General features: G+C 47.3%; 2 protein-coding genes and 1 pseudogene across 2 annotated transcripts; 2 read left to right on the top strand and 1 right to left on the bottom strand.

The window, feature by feature from the left end:
* The first annotated feature begins 266 nt into the window (after window positions 1-266).
* On the top strand, window positions 267-2,633 carry LOC123156616 (fructokinase-2). Its single transcript, XM_044574765.1, has 3 exons — window positions 267-629; window positions 1,486-2,148; window positions 2,254-2,633. Exons 1-3 carry the CDS (start codon window positions 414-416, stop codon window positions 2,386-2,388), a joined length of 1,014 nt encoding a protein of 337 aa, XP_044430700.1. The 5' UTR covers window positions 267-413; the 3' UTR covers window positions 2,389-2,633.
* Window positions 2,634-2,785: 152 nt separating this feature from the next.
* Window positions 2,786-4,802, top strand: LOC123156617 (AAA-ATPase At3g28610-like; annotated as a pseudogene).
* An 829-nt stretch (window positions 4,803-5,631) lies between these two features.
* LOC123156255 (squamous cell carcinoma antigen recognized by T-cells 3) lies at window positions 5,632-16,541 on the bottom strand. The gene is made up of 15 exons (XM_044574398.1): window positions 16,244-16,541; window positions 15,369-15,502; window positions 15,229-15,286; window positions 14,658-15,143; window positions 14,448-14,582; window positions 14,198-14,323; window positions 12,604-12,648; window positions 12,204-12,293; window positions 11,956-12,095; window positions 11,758-11,881; window positions 11,052-11,126; window positions 7,705-8,097; window positions 7,537-7,629; window positions 6,595-6,745; window positions 5,632-5,994 (listed from the first exon to the last, which is right to left on the bottom strand). The coding sequence occupies exons 1-15, from the start codon at window positions 16,469-16,471 to the stop codon at window positions 5,768-5,770; spliced, it is 2,505 nt and encodes an 834-aa protein (XP_044430333.1). The 5' UTR covers window positions 16,472-16,541; the 3' UTR covers window positions 5,632-5,767.
* Between the last annotated feature and the right edge of the window lie 972 nt (window positions 16,542-17,513).

Genomic DNA, 17,513 nt, shown 5'->3' with positions numbered 1-17,513 from the left:
GACAGTTGGGCCCGTGGCCACCAGCAAACCTCATCCAACCCGTTATCGGCTGGCCCCACGACCCCAAACCCGTTCAAAGATGGGTCCGGTCTGTCATCTGGCCCACACGTCGGTGGTCGAAGTACGCAGCGACTAGACTAGCGGAGCCCGGTGATTATCCAAAACCCGAACACGGGCGGGGATCAGAGCTGTAACGGGAGACGGATAAGTCAGATAATTACTACGAGTATAACTCCTAATCACCGGCCCCCTCGGCCAAGCCAAAGAACCTCGCCCTCACCCCTTTATAAGCCAGCCCGCCTCGCGACTCCAAACCCACCCACCACCAGCAGCTTTCCTCTCTCGAGCTAGTTCGATCGAATCCTTCCGTCGAGTTCGTGTTTCCGTTTCGTGTGTTTAGACCAAGTTTTCCAATGGCTCCCCTCGGTGACGCTGTTGCCCCCGCGGCCGCCGCCGCCGCCCCAGGCCTCGTCGTCTCCTTCGGCGAGATGTTGATCGACTTCGTGCCCGACGTTGCCGGCGTCTCGCTCGCCGAGTCCGGCGGCTTTGTCAAGGCGCCCGGAGGCGCGCCCGCCAACGTCGCCTGCGCCATCTCCAAGCTCGGCGGCTCCTCCGCCTTCATCGGAAAGGTATGCACCCATCGATCGCTGATTCTCGCTGTCTTGCGTTTGTTTACATGCATCCGTGCGCGCGTTAGATCCGGCGTTTGGTAGTCTCGGATCTGGTGCGCTCCCGTCCGGATCGGAGGCTGGTGGCGCCGTAGGTGGGCCGTCGCTGTCCGTCCGATCGTCGGTGCACGGCGCGGATCAGGCGTTGACTTGCTTAGGATTGTTGATGGCACAGCAATGCTGCTCTGCAACTTTTTGGGGGGTCTTGAATGTGATCTACTATTTGCGGGTAGGAAATCTTTGTTGGTGCATAGGACTGGAGGCAAAAGTGGTAGCAGCAGCAATTATTATCGCCGGCCAGCCGTGGGAGTGGAAGTGGGTGGCGCGAGACAAACGAGCGCTTTGTCCTCACGTGACCTCACCTCGCTTTTCCCACTATTATAATCTTGTTTGCATCGTCAATTTTGTTCTCGCCAAAGAAAATACTGAATTTTTAACAACTTTAATATTGAATCAGTCGCTCTCTTAGGCTCCATCGATATTTTTTGGCATTATTATAATTGTTGATATAAAAAATAGTAGATGCTTTGGCCGCGTCGGTGTCAGGCAGCCGCTCGATGATGCCAGTGCCTTTGTTGGCCTTTCGGATCACGTGTAGTTTAACATAATCCCACTCTCACGATTCCACTGTTTATACCCCACGAGCAACGGTGGGTCCCTGCTGACTCGGATCTGGCGGCTATTGTTACCTGCACCTCAGGTCATTGATCCGTCAAATATAACACTAATCCACTCTGACACAAGAAGCAGCCTTCTTACATTATTTTTCATTAACATTTGGTCTTATACTATATCGAACGGCGATGTTGTTTTGCAGTTTGGCGACGACGAGTTCGGCCACATGCTGGTGGAGATCCTAAAGCAGAACGGCGTGAATGCCGAGGGCTGCCTGTTCGACCAGCACGCCCGCACTGCCCTGGCCTTCGTCACGCTCAAGTCCAACGGCGAGCGCGAGTTCATGTTCTACCGCAACCCGTCGGCCGACATGCTCCTCACCGAGGCCGAGCTGAACCTGGACCTGATCCGCCGCGCCCGCATCTTCCACTACGGCTCCATCTCGCTCATCACCGAGCCCTGCCGCTCGGCGCACGTCGCTGCCATGCGCGCCGCCAAGTCAACCGGCATCCTCTGCTCGTACGACCCTAACGTACGCCTGCCGCTCTGGCCCTCTGCCCAGGCCGCCCGCGACGGTATCATGAGCATCTGGAAGGAGGCCGACTTCATCAAGGTAAGCGACGATGAGGTGGCCTTCCTCACCCAGGGCGACGCCACCGACGAGAAGAACGTGTTGTCCCTCTGGTTCGAGGGACTCAAGCTGCTCATCGTCACCGACGGCGAGAAGGGGTGCAGGTACTTCACCAAGGACTTCAAGGGCTCCGTGCCCGGCTACTCTGTCAACACCGTCGACACCACCGGCGCCGGGGACGCCTTCGTCGGGTCCCTCCTCGTCAGCGTCTCCAAGGACGACTCCATCTTCTACGTAAGAAAACCAAGTCATCACCGATACAAAAAGAATTATCAATCAGCTGACTGAACTCCACTATTAATATGTTGCTAACGATGCTGTTTTCTTTTGATTGGGCAGAATGAGGCCAAGCTGAGGGAGGTGCTGCAGTTCTCGAACGCTTGCGGCGCCATCTGCACCACCAAGAAGGGAGCCATCCCGGCGCTGCCCACCACCGCCACCGCCCTGGAGCTCATCAGCAAGGGCAGCAACTAGAGACGCATTGTGTCGCGCCGCCAGTCGGGGTTGAATCTTAGGGGAGTTTAGCTGCACTTTTATTATTAGGGATGAGTCGAGTTTAGTTCGTGTGTCAAGTGCGTGACCTCGTGGGCGCTTAATAAAAAGCAAGCATGTGTGGTGATTTTGGTTGCGGTCTTTGTGTAAGGAGGCTACTGATTGTTGTAGCCTTCACCCAAAACTCATTTATCGAAGTCTTTAATGAATGGACAAGTTTATCAAAATCTTGTGTTGCTAGCTTGAGTTTCTTTCTGATGCGGTGGTCTCTGGTTCTTAAGTTTGCGCCATCAGTGATGTTTTTTTGCCCGGAGCTGTAAGCAGGCGTGTAATGGCTTTCATTCTACGTTTGTCTGAATCAATGTTCTCTTATCTGACAATGTTTTCAGGCTGGTTCACTGTTGAGCCCAAAGTCAATTATGTTGAAATCTTCACTCAACCACCCAAGGCCTAAGCGTATAGAAATAGCAGAGGTACTACCAGCAGATCACGTACGTAGCTCGAACCATACTGACCTGGATCCTCTGTTTTGATCATAATAGATAAACTTGCCAGACAAGATACACCGTGTACAGAGCCTGCCTATCTTATCTTCATACAGGATCCGCCCAAATCGTGGGCGCGCCTTGGCACAAAAGAAATGATCTTGCATAGTTTGTCGCATCAATCAGTAGGAGATCTCTTTTTACCTTTTCATCGCATCCATTCGTCTCAAACTTTCCATGAAATCAATCCTCTCCTTCATTATAACCGGCCGGAGACCGCAGTGTCATCTCTAGAACCAGAACATACATCAATGGGGTCAGCGGGAAGCAGAGGGACGACGAAGCGCTCTGCGGCAGCCAACGCGCTGGTGCAAAACCTCACCAACTCGGCGTGGATGTACCTGGCGCCGGCGGTGTTCGGGTTGGCGAGCAGCCTCTACAACCAGCACCTCCGGCGGCGGCTGGGCCGGCACGTCCCGTCCGTCGACCCCTTCGTCACCGTCGACGTCGTCGCCAGGCCGGCGGACCCGCACCCGTACTCCTCCTACCACGACGTGGAGGCCAAGTCGAGCGACGCCTACGCGGAGGTGCTGGCGTACCTGAGCGCCGCGTGCCGAGGGCCACGGCTTCGTGCTCGGCCTCCGCGACGGCCAGGAGGTGGCCGACGAGTTCAAGGGCGTCACCGTGTGGTGGTCCGCGGTGCCGCCGTCCCCGGCCGACGCCAGGAGGTGCTGCCGCCTCACGTTCCACGAGTCCCACCGGAGGCTCGTCGTCGACGAGTACCTGCCCCACGTCCGCCGCACCGGACAGGAGCTCGTCTCCAGCAACCGGCCACGCAGGCTCTACTCCATCAAGAAGGAGCTCAACTACCAGTATACATTACAAACTTCTCCTTCAATCATGGTGTCTTGTTTTGTTTCAATGGGAATTTGGCAGCACTCCACTGATTAATGAGTTGCTTCCCATGGCATATCGTCGTTCAGTTCTAGGAGGGACGAGGTATGGAGCTACACAGACTTCGACCACCCAGCCACGTTCGAGACCTTGGCCATGAACACAGCGAAGAAGCAGATGATCATGGACGACCTGGACGACTTCCGCGACAGCAGGGACTACTACCGCCGCGTCGGCAAGGCGTGGAAGCGCGGCTACCTCCTCTACGGGCCGCCGGGCACGGGCAAGTCTTCCATGGTCGCCGCCATGGCCAACCACCTCAACTACGACGTCTACGACGTCGAGCTCGCCTCCCTGCACACCAACAGCGACCTCCGCAAGCTCTTCGCCGAGACCACGCGCAGGTCCATCATCGTCATCGAGGACATCGACTGCTCCCTCGACCACGCCGCCACGGAGCCGCAAAGGGACGACGGGATGGTGACGCTGTCGGGCCTGCTCAGCTTCATCGACGGGCTGTGGTCGGCGCACGGCGGGGAGCGGATCATCGTGGTCACCACCAACCGGCCACGCGCGCTCGACCCGGCGCTGGCCCAGCGGGGGAGGATGGACGTGCACATCGAGATGAGCTACTGCGAGTTCGGGGCGTTCATGACGCTCGCCAAGAACTACCTCGGCGTGGACGCGCACCCTCTCTTCTACGCCGTGGAGGAGCTGCTGCGGGTGGCGGACATGACGCCCGCCGACGTCGCCGAGTGCCTGATGGCGCGCTCCGAGTGCGCCGCCCGCCGCGATGCGGATGCATGCCTCGCGCGCTTGGTGGACGAGCTCAAGAAGAAGGCCGTCGTGGGGAAGACGGCGGTCGAGGAGAAACTTGTGTTATTACCGGGGAAGGAGAAGAGTGAGGAGAATCAGGCGGCTGTGAAAGAAAATGGCGGGGAAGCCACGGCCGACGGAATAACTAGCTAGTCGTGCACTCTGTTGAAAGTCTTGCAAGTGTACAGTTTAAACACATTGCTCGGATACACTCTGTTGAAATAATACTCCTCTCATTATGTGTCGTAAGAAATGATTTCTCTAACGAGTCAAATCCGTTGTGATTAGTGGTGCCGTGTTCTTTTTCTTGCGGCATCTTGTTCTTCTTCAGTTATCCATGTGTTCGTGGTGGCTACTTGGATGTGTGCACCACTGTCCATCAAAAACCGACATCGACAGCAGCGCCATGGCAAGCCGCGCTGCAAGGTTCCCTGCTGGAACAACCCAATTTCCAGATTCCTAGCGCTTGGCGCCGTAGGACATGACGTGGGGTACAGGCTTCCGGCGACGTTGCCTCTCCCTTGGATTTCTACCACAACCAAGTCGTATATGAAAATGAAATGGCCATGGCGCGTATGGATGCCTGCCAGCCCCGGTTTGATCTTCAATACCTAGGCCCTGTTTGGAATCTCTCCGTTCCGGGGAGCTGTGGAGCTGAGTTTTAGCTGCTCCGTGAAAATGACTTGTAGCTTGGTCCACTCCGGAAGCGGAGTTAGAGGAGGGGAGAGAAACCAAACGGGCATCTAGTTTCTACCTACCGGCTTTGGATTGCTCGGTTTGGCTCTATGGCCACACCTCGTGCACCACAACAGAACTGCACTACCATGAATAATGTGCCAAACGGCTGACATCAGAGTGACGAGGAACTAGGAGTACAACTTTTGCAGCCGAGATTTCTCGTGCCCAAAGGAGAGCACAGTTAAACGCTACTCCCTCCAATCCAAATTTTAGTTCAAAATTTGAACTAGGATCGGAGGAAATAGGAATTTCATGTGCCGATAGGATCACACAGTAAAACAGTAGGAGCCGGTTAAAGGTCAAGTTAACACTTCATTATATTCATTCATTCATTCGAGACGCGGGGAGGTACGTTCCACAGGGAGATGCAAGGTAGAGAGGTCCTAGTGGGACGTGAAGACACCGACGAACTAACCTGCCTACAGACATCACTTCTTAAGCAACAGATTTCTGAACTCATCATTCGACTTCAGCTCTTCCGCAGCAACATCTGGTTTCTCGTCTTTCTTGTTCCATCCAAGTGGTTTGACCAAAGCCCGCGGCGCAAATAATGTGTTCTTGCCTGTGATTTTCGTCGAACCTTTGGGCATCTCCTTCTCTGAAGTACCGTCGACTGGCGCTTTTTCACCATGATCACCTCCAGAGGGCAATTTATCTGTAGAAACCAAGTCAGATAAATCATATTGGTCAGAATGTTAAGCTACAAGGATGTACTCCATGGCTTAATTGCGAGGATGAAGGTTGCCTACAAAGGTCAACTAGAGGTCACTAACGGCCTTATGCTCATGTAAGACGTATCAGTTTATTGTGGGAAAATGGTTCATATCACATGTCCTCAAGGAAAAAAGGGAAACATAATTCAAGATATACAATTACAAAAGTAGCCACCCTATGCATCAGTGTAAACATGCAAAAGGACATACAGTATTACTGCAGCAATAAGTGTAAAAGTGTGTGATTAATGCTAACAGGTTTCAGAAGCCAGTCATAATTGGAATGACCCAGTTCCCCACTTTCAAGTGAGACAGGCATAGGTACATTCCCAAACTGCGCTGCTTGACCATCAAATAGCATAGCAAATACACTACTAGTTCGCTTGTTACAACGATGTTCAATGTTTGCCAGCTGTGAAGTCCAGATTCCTTCCACAGCAGTTATAGGCTTTTAAGTTTATAATATGCAATTTTGCAATGTGAAAACACCACGATTCTACTATTTAGAGGAGAAGATGTGCAGTGTCAACCAAAGAACATACCTTTGGAGGAAGTGCCTGCTTCACGGTTCTTCTTACTCTTGCTTGGATCTGAAGGAGCAATACTTACTTTCTTACTGAGCAACTTTTGTTTGTTTTTTCTAATGGCTGCTTCAAGATGATCCTTGTCTGAAAAGTCCACATACGCCAGCCCCTGCAAAACTTCCATGGAAAAATAAATGAACATGAGAGATTAAATGTTCTGAGAATGCACTCCACAAAATTCTTCCCATTTAACAAATTATAAGAGATGAACGTAGTGAGCAAAGAAGCAAAATCATAGAACCCATCCCTTTTTCTTAAAATTTGCAAACATGCTAAGCACGGAAATCTATTGAAGGGCCTTAATAACAGTTTGGGATTCTAGTAACAATGATACCAGAATGGTAAAATATAGTAACTTTCTAGGGCCGGCTGAAGATAGTGGTTAACTCAAGAATTGGCGGCAACGATGATACCACTTCAAGAAGTTTAGTTGGCACAAAAAGCTTGAGAAAGGTAACTTCCCAGAAGACATGTACACCTATTTAATCAACTCGGCTGTACCAATGAACTACTGGAACATCTACCCTGATTATAAGGGAGATATTTTTCACGTCTTGACTGCTGTAATGTCTACATATGTACCGCTCAGAATACATGTGCATCTCCAGCATAACATTGTAAAAATCTACCTCAGGAATAGGAACAAGCAGGAAGCCAGCAAATTTGCCTTGTTTCACAGCGGAGAAATGCTTTGGTGCAGAAATTTTTTTAGGGGAAAAAAAAGATAAGGCCAAAAGGGAAGAAGCCCTTTTGGCAAATTTATAAGAGGTGGTGACCTGAGAATTCAAACCCAGGTTGGGTAACCAGTTGCCCCAGGAAACTTTTCAATTGTGCAAAAGTTGATAAGTGAGCACATCATTGGATACTAGAGGCAAATAATTAAGGATGTTGAGCACGTACCCTTGATTTTTTCGTGGATCTGTCCCTCAGTAACCTTATGTCTACCACGCCACCAATGTCAGAAAAGAAACCACGGATGTGTAGCTCAGTTGCCTATAGAAAGAGTAGATGCTTACTTTATTGAAGTTCAGGAGCTAAGTGCACATACAGAAACAAAAGGAGGCATACTTTCAAGTCTATATTTGACATGTAGGCAGTGCATTTGTCACTGTAGAAGTACGGCTTCGGTTGATTTGAACTTGTATTTCCTCCTTTGCTGTCACCTTCAACTTTCATTTCCACAGGCGCCTCGGCGTTCCCTTTGCTGACCTCTCCACCTTCTTGAAGATGGCTGTCTGTGCTTTGTTCCTTCGATCTGTGGTCATCTGATGACACGGTCTTTTTAGGTGGATTATCTTTCCTTTTTTTAGCAGGAGGCTGCACTTTACTGGTCATTTTACTTGGCTTTCTTTTCTGAGAGGAATCATTTGCATAAGAAGTTTCTTTGGGGGCTGAGGATGGGTCCGATTTAGCCTCCTGCTGAGCCTTGAACATTATAAGCTCCTTCAAACGAGGGGTGACCTGGTCAAGTAGCATGATGATAAGTTTAGCAACTACAGTACAGTTTACACAATAACCTGCTACACATCAACCTAAGTCACAAAGTTAAATTATAGAACACTTTGACTTGTGGAATATGGTAACCCCTTTCAGAATAATTACAAATGCAACAGATATAACAAATCTCTCCACTGAGGACTAGTCTTGCATGTAAGCCTTTATGGTATCAAAAATTGTACTCCCTCCGTCCCATAATATAAGAACGTTTTTGACACTACACTAGTGTCAAAAACGCTCTTATATTTTGGGACGGAGGGAGTAGCAAATAGTCAAACTTTAGGTACATGGACCAGAAACATCCAGAAACTTGGGGCAATATCATACTGTATTATGGGGAATAATCAAGAAGGATAGCAGATCTTATGAGTTGCTCTATAGGACAGAATGCATTGAACAGGTGTTTCATACATTATTTATAATCAATCCAAGAAGCATTCACTCACATAGTGTTCGGAGGGATATGAAAGGTGCAACAGACAAATTAAACATTTATTTACCAGAAAGGCCCAGTTTTTATAATGAAACAAAGAAGAAAAATGCTATACTTGTCAAACACTAGATGATACCCCACGCGATGCTGCAGGACACTACTCAAAATAACCACTGAGAAGAGATGATTCACATAATGCAAAAAAAAAAAGATGCAGGATAATGGTGGCTAGTGGTAAATTAACATTTGTTACAACTATATTCCTTACATATTTTATCTACGAAAATTAATGATTTTGTCAAATTATTGTTCTCCCATTAAAATATACTCCCTCTGTTCAGAATTAACTGACGCTGAAACGGGTGTATCTACACACTGAAGCACGTCTAGATACACACATTTCAGCGTCAGTTAATTCCGAACGGAGGTAGCATGTGAGCTACATACAAATAAGTACTATAGTACAACTAGTCGAATGCACGTGCTTTGCACGTGTGCATTGTTGAGTACAATTTCACACAAATAAGAAAATTTTCAATATAAACTGAGCACTTTTTACGCGAGTTGTTTTTGCTTTCCAACTTCGTGGCAAGTTACAATGTCTTGATAAAGTTTCACCCTTCTTACATTGCGAAAATATTACAAGAAGTTTTGGTTAGTAGCGAGTACTTTACAAACCTGCAGTCAACATTCACAAAGTGACAAGTCAAGTCATGGGATCGTATTTTGTTCAGGAAATGATCATCTCGATGCATTATCACTTGGACGTAAATAGAATGCAACCACAAGTTGAGCCTCCCCGCATAAAAAAAATACAGGTTGACCCAGTTGTAGCCACTCCATCCAGTTTAGAAAGGGCTAACTTCATGTTAGCCTCGTGTTAGCGTTTTTTTCAGAAACAAGCCACATGGTGCTCCCTCTGACTTTCGACCAGATCGCCAATGCCGTCAAGTTTTTTTTAGGGGTACCAATGCCGTCAAGTCGATTCATCAGATCCCACAACCTTTTTTTTTTGAGAAAATCAAATCCCATAACCAGTGGCGGAGCAACAGGGTGGGCTCCACCCTGTAATTTTGGGCTGGCCTGTATAGCTATTGGCTGGGGGAGGAAGGCCGCACAAACAGGGCACGGGCACACGATCGACGCAGCCACCGCCTCTCTCGATTCCGATCCACCGCCAGCTGAGCGCCTGCTTCGTTGTCACGGCGTCGCCTCGTCGGCCACCCAGAGACCGGAGCAACCCTCCCGACGCCCGCGGGCGGGGCGCACTGCCTATTCTCTGCTCTGCCCGCCACCTACTTTCTTCGGCCGCCGGCATGCAGTGCTTCTGAAAGAGCTTATCATCTCACAGAGAGAGAGAGGGAGGGAGAGAGAGAGAGAGGGAGGCATGCAATCGATTTGTCTGATGGGACCGTGCTTTGTGGAGTTTTCCAGAAGGAACGATTGGTTTTTAGGGTGGCGGGAGCACTGTAGGTGGCGAATCCATGTAACATGAGCCGTTCGATCCAATATCATGGACGGCTATAAATGAATTCATTCTTCAGGCGGCGGGTAGAACCAGTGAGGTGACGGTAGATTCAAATATTCAAAAAATTGTGTACTATAGTAGTAGAGACAATTGTCCCAAACTCCCAATAAAATATTTGAACACAAAATGATGGAAGATAAACCCACCAATTTGTGAGGAGATATAACAGGGTTATCCAAAAATATGCAAAAAAGAAAAGAGGCACAGTACAAATAACCCAAAGGAGAGATAGTTCTAAGGATCTAGGAACTGCATCAGACAATAGATATGTAAACTGCATGTATCTTATACTGTGGACGAAATAGTACATAGAAGTGTAGAACCTACATCCAGCAATGTCTCTCGGATTATTGAGCACTTTAAGACCTCGACATATCAAAGTGGTAATTATTTTTCGACATGTATACTGGGTGACTTGGCTCTCTATCTACAAAGAAGATGGTTCTTATTGGAAGAACAAAACAATGTCAGCCATCATTCAAGGGACCGAAAAAAAGCATAACATATTTGCCACTGGAGAATGGTTTCACTTATGTCAACAACTCAACACAACACACAATATGATTGAATCTAGTATATAAATCCTAGCGTACAAAATGTCAAGCATATATGTCAAACATTCGCCCACAGTATAAGATACATGCAGTTTAGATATCAAGTATATATGTCAAACATTCGTCCACAGTACAAAATGTCACCTCACTGTCTCAAATGCTTATTAAAAATGAAACCAGATTCATGACGAACTGATAAGAGGCACACAGCTAAATGCCCAACCAGATAACTACCTATCCAGAAGACAATAATTAAGCGGTTAAAATAACTAGCAAGGCACCTATCCACTACCGTAGCTAATGTGGCTTAAATTCAATCGAAGGAAAATGATATGAACCTAAGACGAAGATAAAAGGTGAAAAAACTGAGGATATACACCCAAAAAATCGTGCGGCAGCATACCTTTTTTATAGCAAGGTCATAATCATCCAAGGTGCCATGCTCCCTTTCAAATCTTATCCACGCATGACATACAGCCTAGTAAGTTGCAGTCATCATTATTCATTGCCTTTGCCGAAGATAAAACATAAATGGCAATGGAAATATAAGGAACTATGATAATTAAGATATCTGTTTCAAATCATGCTGTTCATTTGCAGTAACTATGAGCCAAGGTTCTTTTTGGCAATACAAGGATCACTAAATACAAAGAAAATTATAACTGAAATAAAGTTTCAAGTATTCAATACTATTCAGTAAGAAAAGGTTCAAAAGCAAGGAAAACTATCAATTTGGGGATCATGCCATGGTGCTCATCTTTGGTGTATAGTTCAAGTCCACCAGAATGGCCCATTTGTCAGAATGGGGTTGTAGGCCGGATATGAACCATATAACAAGAGGAGTTCTCATGTCATACAGCGTCTGGAACTATTGACGTTATCTATTTGAATATAGTCCAAATTAAATAAGTGGGCTACTCATTCAGCTCTAATACTTATTCTCCCATTATTATGGCCTGGCATGCTTTTGGATATATAACATCTCGCAGCATTCCATTATTGTGGAGCCCAATAGAGCAAGTAGCGCAGTACACAGGAAATTTCACTAGCAAGTTGGTTTACAGACCAAGCAGGAGAGACATTCCTGTAGTTTCTCAAGAAGAGCTTACCTCTGATCCAGACCCAGCAAATTTTTTGCTATAACAACGCTTGTAAAGTGATCTTGCCTCATGAGTATGCCCCCTTTCTATCTCCATTGAAATATAGTGCTGCCAAACCTCCAAAACAGACCCACTGGAAGTAAACAGATTCAACTTAGTGCCAGCAATGAGAAAATTGTATGAACTTGCACAAACATAATAATAAACCTTTTCTTGAGAGCATTTTCCCAAACTCCGCGTGCTGCAGCTATATCTTTGCCAATATTACACTCTAATTTAGCCCAGTATGCATGCAAGAGTAATAGCTCCTCAATTCCTAGTTGTGGTGAGAGGAACTCAGCAGCATCCTGTTATTATATACTCAAAGTTAACTCTCCTTCGAAACAAAAATAATAATTAACTCTAGTACAAATAAAATAAAATGCATGTACACAGCTAGCTCGTAGAGAACATACCACGAATGTCTGCCTAATCAGTTCGAAATCCAAGCCAGTTGGCATTCTCCGTCTTAAACTATCAACTCGAGTAAGATAAATATTGAGGTACTGCATGCAATCATCCAAATGAAAGGTGTATCAGACCTTACTAGATCAGTTGACAGAAAATTACAGGCCATAGGACAAGAGTCCTCAAAAAGAACGTGCTAAGTTATCCAGGAAATTACAGCTATTGTCGGGCTGATCAAAACAAGCAGATCTGCAAACTACAATTACTGTCCCAACAAGAAACAGACAAACAGTGACTTCCAAGATGCAACAAAATGTGGTATCTTTGCATGCCCATGCACATGTGTGTGTGTGTGGTGGGGGTGAGGGGTGAGGGGTGAGATGGAGGATGCAAGTGCAGATAAATCACCTCGTTCATGCTTGGGAAAGAACATTGAATGGCTAGCTCAAAGACCTGCAAACAAGACGTGCATATATGTTGGTATTTGCTAATATATATATATACAAAAAAAAAGGCAAGACGAACAATAATCTTCTCCAATGAAGGCAACAAAAGAGTACAGTGAACACAATAGCATTTCATGGCATGCACCAGTATTCTAATGAAGTGCTTGTTGCTTTAGGATATTATCTACCAACTATGGAACAAACTAGGTACCTACCGCCATGAAGATGGCAGGATGGGGAGCACTTCCTCTGTCCAGGTTTAAAAGTTCGCCTCATACTTTGGGTCAAACTTTGACCATACATTTAACTAATACAAAATATTATTTAAAAAAGGGCAGCCTGGTGCATGTAGCTCCCGCTTGCGCAGGGTCCGGGGAAGGGTCCGACCACTTTGGTCTTTAGTACGCAGCCTTTCCCTACATTTCTGCAAGAGGCTGTTTCCAGGACTTGAACCCGTGACCTCATGGTCACAAGGCAGCAGCTTTACCACTGCGCCAAGGCTCCCCTTCATACAAAATATTATTTCTGTAACAAAAAATTATATCGTTGATTTTTTTTTTTCGAATATCCAGTGGCATAATTTCTGTTACATATAAATTAGTTAAACTTATGGTCAAAGTTCGATCCAAAGTACGAGATGGACTTATAAACCCGGACGGAGGAAGTAGGACTTAACCCCTAATCAACAATTCAAAGATGCTGATAATTGATAGAGACGTTGTTCCTTATAGTGGCAGACTTAACCCCTAATCAACAATTCAAAGATGCTGATAATTGATAGAGACGTTGTTCCTTATAGTGGCAGACTTAACCCCTAATCAACAATCCAAAGGATACGGATTCGATCTCCATGCCCAGTCTTATTTCTTTCCTATCTATATAACTCTCCTGTTTTAATAAATAATATTCCATATTTGTTAGAATATTACCTAAACCTATATCAGTGGATTCAGTGCACATAATATATTAGGGGTAACAAAGTTACACAAGTTAAATATCCTAACAAGCTACCGAATACTATATTAAAATGAACTTTCCTCCCAACTTATTATGGGGTTCTCAGTATAAAGCAGAAGCAGAGCTCTAGTTCTCTACCTAAATACCCAATCACTTTAATAGTAATCGCTTCATATTGGCAGAATGGGCTTAAGTGACAGGACTTCTGCCAAGAGAGGTGAACAAATTTCGGAAAATGCTAGTTGAAGTCAACAGCAATGAAAGCTTAAATATAGCACCCCTTGGTCAATTTTAAAACCTGTCTGCTATTGCAAGTAAGAAAACTCAGTGAATATATAACATAACAAGTACTGAACAGTGGAACCAGACTTTGGACACTGAATTCTGCCATTTCTTTTGCATACAAGTAAAAATTTGAGTTTATAAATTATAAAACCAAAACTCAGGGAACATATAAATGTAATAAACTGAACTACCAAATAGTGGCACCAGATTTTTGACACTGAATTATGCCATTTCACTACATACAAATACGATTTCAAGTTTTTGAATTGTAAAATCCCCGACTACATACCAACAGAGAGACCCAAGGAACTTACATGTCGCAGTTCGTCTTCAGATGCACGAATGCGCTCCAAAGACAGCAAGTAGTGGACCCAGAGGTCACTAACCCATGTACAGTTTCTCGTCGCTCTGTGGTAAACACTTTTTAGTATAGCAGGTACCTGCAAGAGAAATCAGAAATTAAGCAATTATTGCCACTTAAAAGAAAACATCATCATAATTATTTCATTAGATCTACAGATCTAGATGTATTGTCACATCGGACATCACAGCTTCAAAGAGTACCTTTAGGGTTCTGTCCAGGTAACTCGTGTATCCCATCCATAGATCACTTGAAACGGGAAGCTCAGAAACGGCCCGTTCGTATAAAACTTGGACACGAGCAGGGTCACCAAAAGACTTCTCAAATTTGATGTATTTCTGTTTCAGCGCCAACAAACAAACAACAGTGAGTTACTGAAAACCAAGATTTTATAAAGAAAAACATCGCCATACCAGGAACACTTGTAGTTTGTTAGCCTCGGATTCAGCCACGACGCTTAGTTCATCCTCGTACTGCTTTCGTGCATTGTACATCTCGCTGGCCTTTTTGTAAGCAGATAAAACATTTGGGGGAACATCATCAACCTGGGAATCTGGGTCCCTTGTATTGCCTTCTTCAGCTTCCCAACTCTTATACGCAGCAAGTGTTGACTCAATGTCAGCCAAAGGCACAGATAACTGGCGGTGGAAGAGCGCGCGGACACGTTGAACCTGCTTTGCCTTCTCCTCATCATTACCATCATTTATGGTCAAAATAGCCATCTCATATTCCCTGTAGGCTTCCCATAGTTTGCTGCCTTCGGTCACGTGTAGACCCCCTGCAGTGATTGCACGCTCATACAAATCCCTCATTTTCGAGAGACCAGATTGCGAACATTGAGACACTGACTGATCATGCTCTTCAACATAATCAAGGTAATCCCGCCATAACTTAATATTCTGCAATAACATGATCATCAAGATAAGTTAGCACTCCACACGCTCAGTAGTCTAAACTCAAAACCACAAAAACAGTTCGACATACCAGATATTCTTGCACACCACGTTCATAGAGTTTTTCAATATCATCAAAAGATCCACGACTGTAACAGAAAGTATATAGGTTTTAGTTGCCAATAACATAAATATTTCAGGAGATCATTTCAAGAGAAAAGAATCACAAACCCAGAGCTCAATGAAATCTCATCCTTTGCCCAATCCTGCCACATCTTCGGTGTGAGAGGGAAGTACTTGTTCATCTCCTCCCTTGCAGCACGAAGCTTCTCGATATTCCCGGATTTTCTCAAGCATTGTATGAGCTACCAAAAATTGGAACAGTAAAACACCATCAACATTAAGCTAGTAAACGATAGCACTTATCAATCAACAATATCCACTTTAAAGGCAGCCAAAGCATCCCAATTACTAAACCAGTGAAAGATCCATCCTCTTAAAAAAGCTCAGCGGTGCTGAAATTGTCATCCTAATGGCCAAAACTAGTGCATGAGTGGTGCAAAATGCAGAGGAGCACGCCCTAAGTAGAGAACTTGGCACGTAGAAACCACCACAAGGCTCAAATTAATCCACGACCACTGCAAATGCATGCTGCTTCTTGATATTCCCTGATGACCTCGAGCATTATGTGTACAGACAAATCAAAGGCGAAACAGCAAAACATCCATCAAACATAAGCTAGTCAGGTGGTGAGATCATATCAATGTCCACCTACGGCGGCCAAGGTTCAGCTACTGACATAAGAAAGACGCAGGTGGACATAGAAATCAAGAGTGTATTTAATATTTCTAACAAAATGAGCTCAACCACACTGAAATCATTGCCCAATGGCAAAACCAGCGCCACAAAGGTCCAAATGCGTAAGAGCGTGCCCTGGGTCGAAAACCTAGTCGACGCTGTGGAGAGCGTGCCCTGAGTCGAAAACCTAGACGACGCTGTGGAGCTCGCATCAACCCGTGGGCGTCACAAAACCCGCTCAAAGCCCTAGTTAGTCGTCGAGAGACTACGCATGGAGACTCGAGAGAGGATGCGGCGGACGGTAGTACCTGAACGTGGGATTCGTAGTCGAGAGGCTGCTCCAGGAGGGCGCGCTCGAGGGCCTGGATGCGGAGCTCGTCGCCGGCGTCCCCTTCGTCGTCGGAGTCCGAAGAGTCTGAGTCCGATTCCATGGGCGGCGCGTCGGGCTTCTCCCCGTCTTCCGCGCCTCCTCCGGCGACGTCCGCGGGCGGCGCCGCCGCCGACTCCAGCCGGTCCTCTTCCATGGGCGTCGCCATGTGTTTGTGTCTCGGTGTCTCGGGCTTGGGCTCGATGCTGGCAGGCACTGTTATTTGCACACCTTTTTTTTCGGGGAAATCTTAACTGGCGTCCGTTAGCCAGTAGCTAGGTTCAGTGAACTGCCTTCCGAACGTCGGATCAAGAACACAGATCTTGAAGCGCTGAAGGCTGACACGTCAGGCGGAGACACCCATTCGCTGGGAGTGAGCCCTCGCGCGAATGATTCCATCGTGCTAAGAGCATTTCCAGCCGCGCTCCCAACAAGGCACCCCAGGCGATTTTTCGGCTGCCGGCACCAAAAAATTGGTCCAGTCGGGCCCCAACAAGGCACCCCAGGCGATTTTTCGGCTGCCGGCGTCAAAATATTGGTCCAGTCGCGCCCCAAGGGCTCAGTTTTCGCCGGCTCGGGTCGAAATTGGCGTCGGCAGACCCAACCCGAACCCGGCGCGCTCGAGGGCGCTGGGGAAATCGTTTTTGGCGCGAAAGAGCCGCGGGCCCTCCTTGCCAGCGACTCGCCTCTCTTCTCGCCGCTTCGTCGTTCTCATCGCCTCGTTTCCCGCGGCGAATCAATGCCAAAGATGCGCGCGCTGCCACGCCGGTCAGCCTTCATTGATGCCTCACGGGCGGCGCAGTGAAGGTTGGACGACGCGCGTCACCTCACCCGCTACGCGTAACGCGGCGGCCACGCGTACTACGCGGCGCCTCCGCCTATATAAGCCGACCCCAGCGCGCCGGAGACACGCACAGAGCCTTCACCATCGACGCGCCATTTCTCCCCTTCCTCCCTCCCCTCCTCTCGTCGTCTCCAGTTCAAAAGAATGGCCGAGCGCTTCCCAGGCGACGGCGCGGCGGCGAACGGCTTCGGCCACCGCCATCTTCACGAGGACGAGGCTCGCCTCCTTTTCGGGGTCGAGTACCCGATCCCGCCGGACATGCGGGTGCCCGGGGCGTGGAGGATCAGCGTCGGCGGCGTGCCGGTGCCACCACCACCCACCGGGGCGACGCGGCGTGCGAAATCACACGTATCCGCGCGTCCCTGCC

Source organism: Triticum aestivum, chromosome 7B, assembly GCF_018294505.1.
Source record: "Triticum aestivum cultivar Chinese Spring chromosome 7B, IWGSC CS RefSeq v2.1, whole genome shotgun sequence".
NCBI classification, from domain to species: Eukaryota; Viridiplantae; Streptophyta; class Magnoliopsida; order Poales; family Poaceae; genus Triticum; species Triticum aestivum.
The sequence above is the reverse complement of the archived record's forward strand: the minus strand, read 5'-3'. Positions and strand labels throughout refer to the sequence as shown.

Excerpts from the sequence above, each read along its gene's own strand:
- LOC123156255 (XM_044574398.1), bottom strand. The coding sequence starts at position 16,471 with ATGGCGACGCCCATGGAAGAGGACCGGCTGGAGTCGGCGGCGGCGCCG. Across the intron at positions 15,287-15,368 it reads GAGATTTCATTGAGCTCTGG|TCGTGGATCTTTTGATGATA; the intron begins GTTTGTGATTCT and ends TTTCTGTTACAG. Across the intron at positions 14,324-14,447 it reads ACCTGGACAGAACCCTAAAG|GTACCTGCTATACTAAAAAG; the intron begins GTACTCTTTGAA and ends TTTCTCTTGCAG.
- LOC123156616 (XM_044574765.1), top strand. The coding sequence starts at position 414 with ATGGCTCCCCTCGGTGACGCTGTTGCCCCCGCGGCCGCCGCCGCCGCC. Across the intron at positions 630-1,485 it reads CCTCCGCCTTCATCGGAAAG|TTTGGCGACGACGAGTTCGG; the intron begins GTATGCACCCAT and ends GTTGTTTTGCAG. Across the intron at positions 2,149-2,253 it reads AGGACGACTCCATCTTCTAC|AATGAGGCCAAGCTGAGGGA; the intron begins GTAAGAAAACCA and ends TTGATTGGGCAG.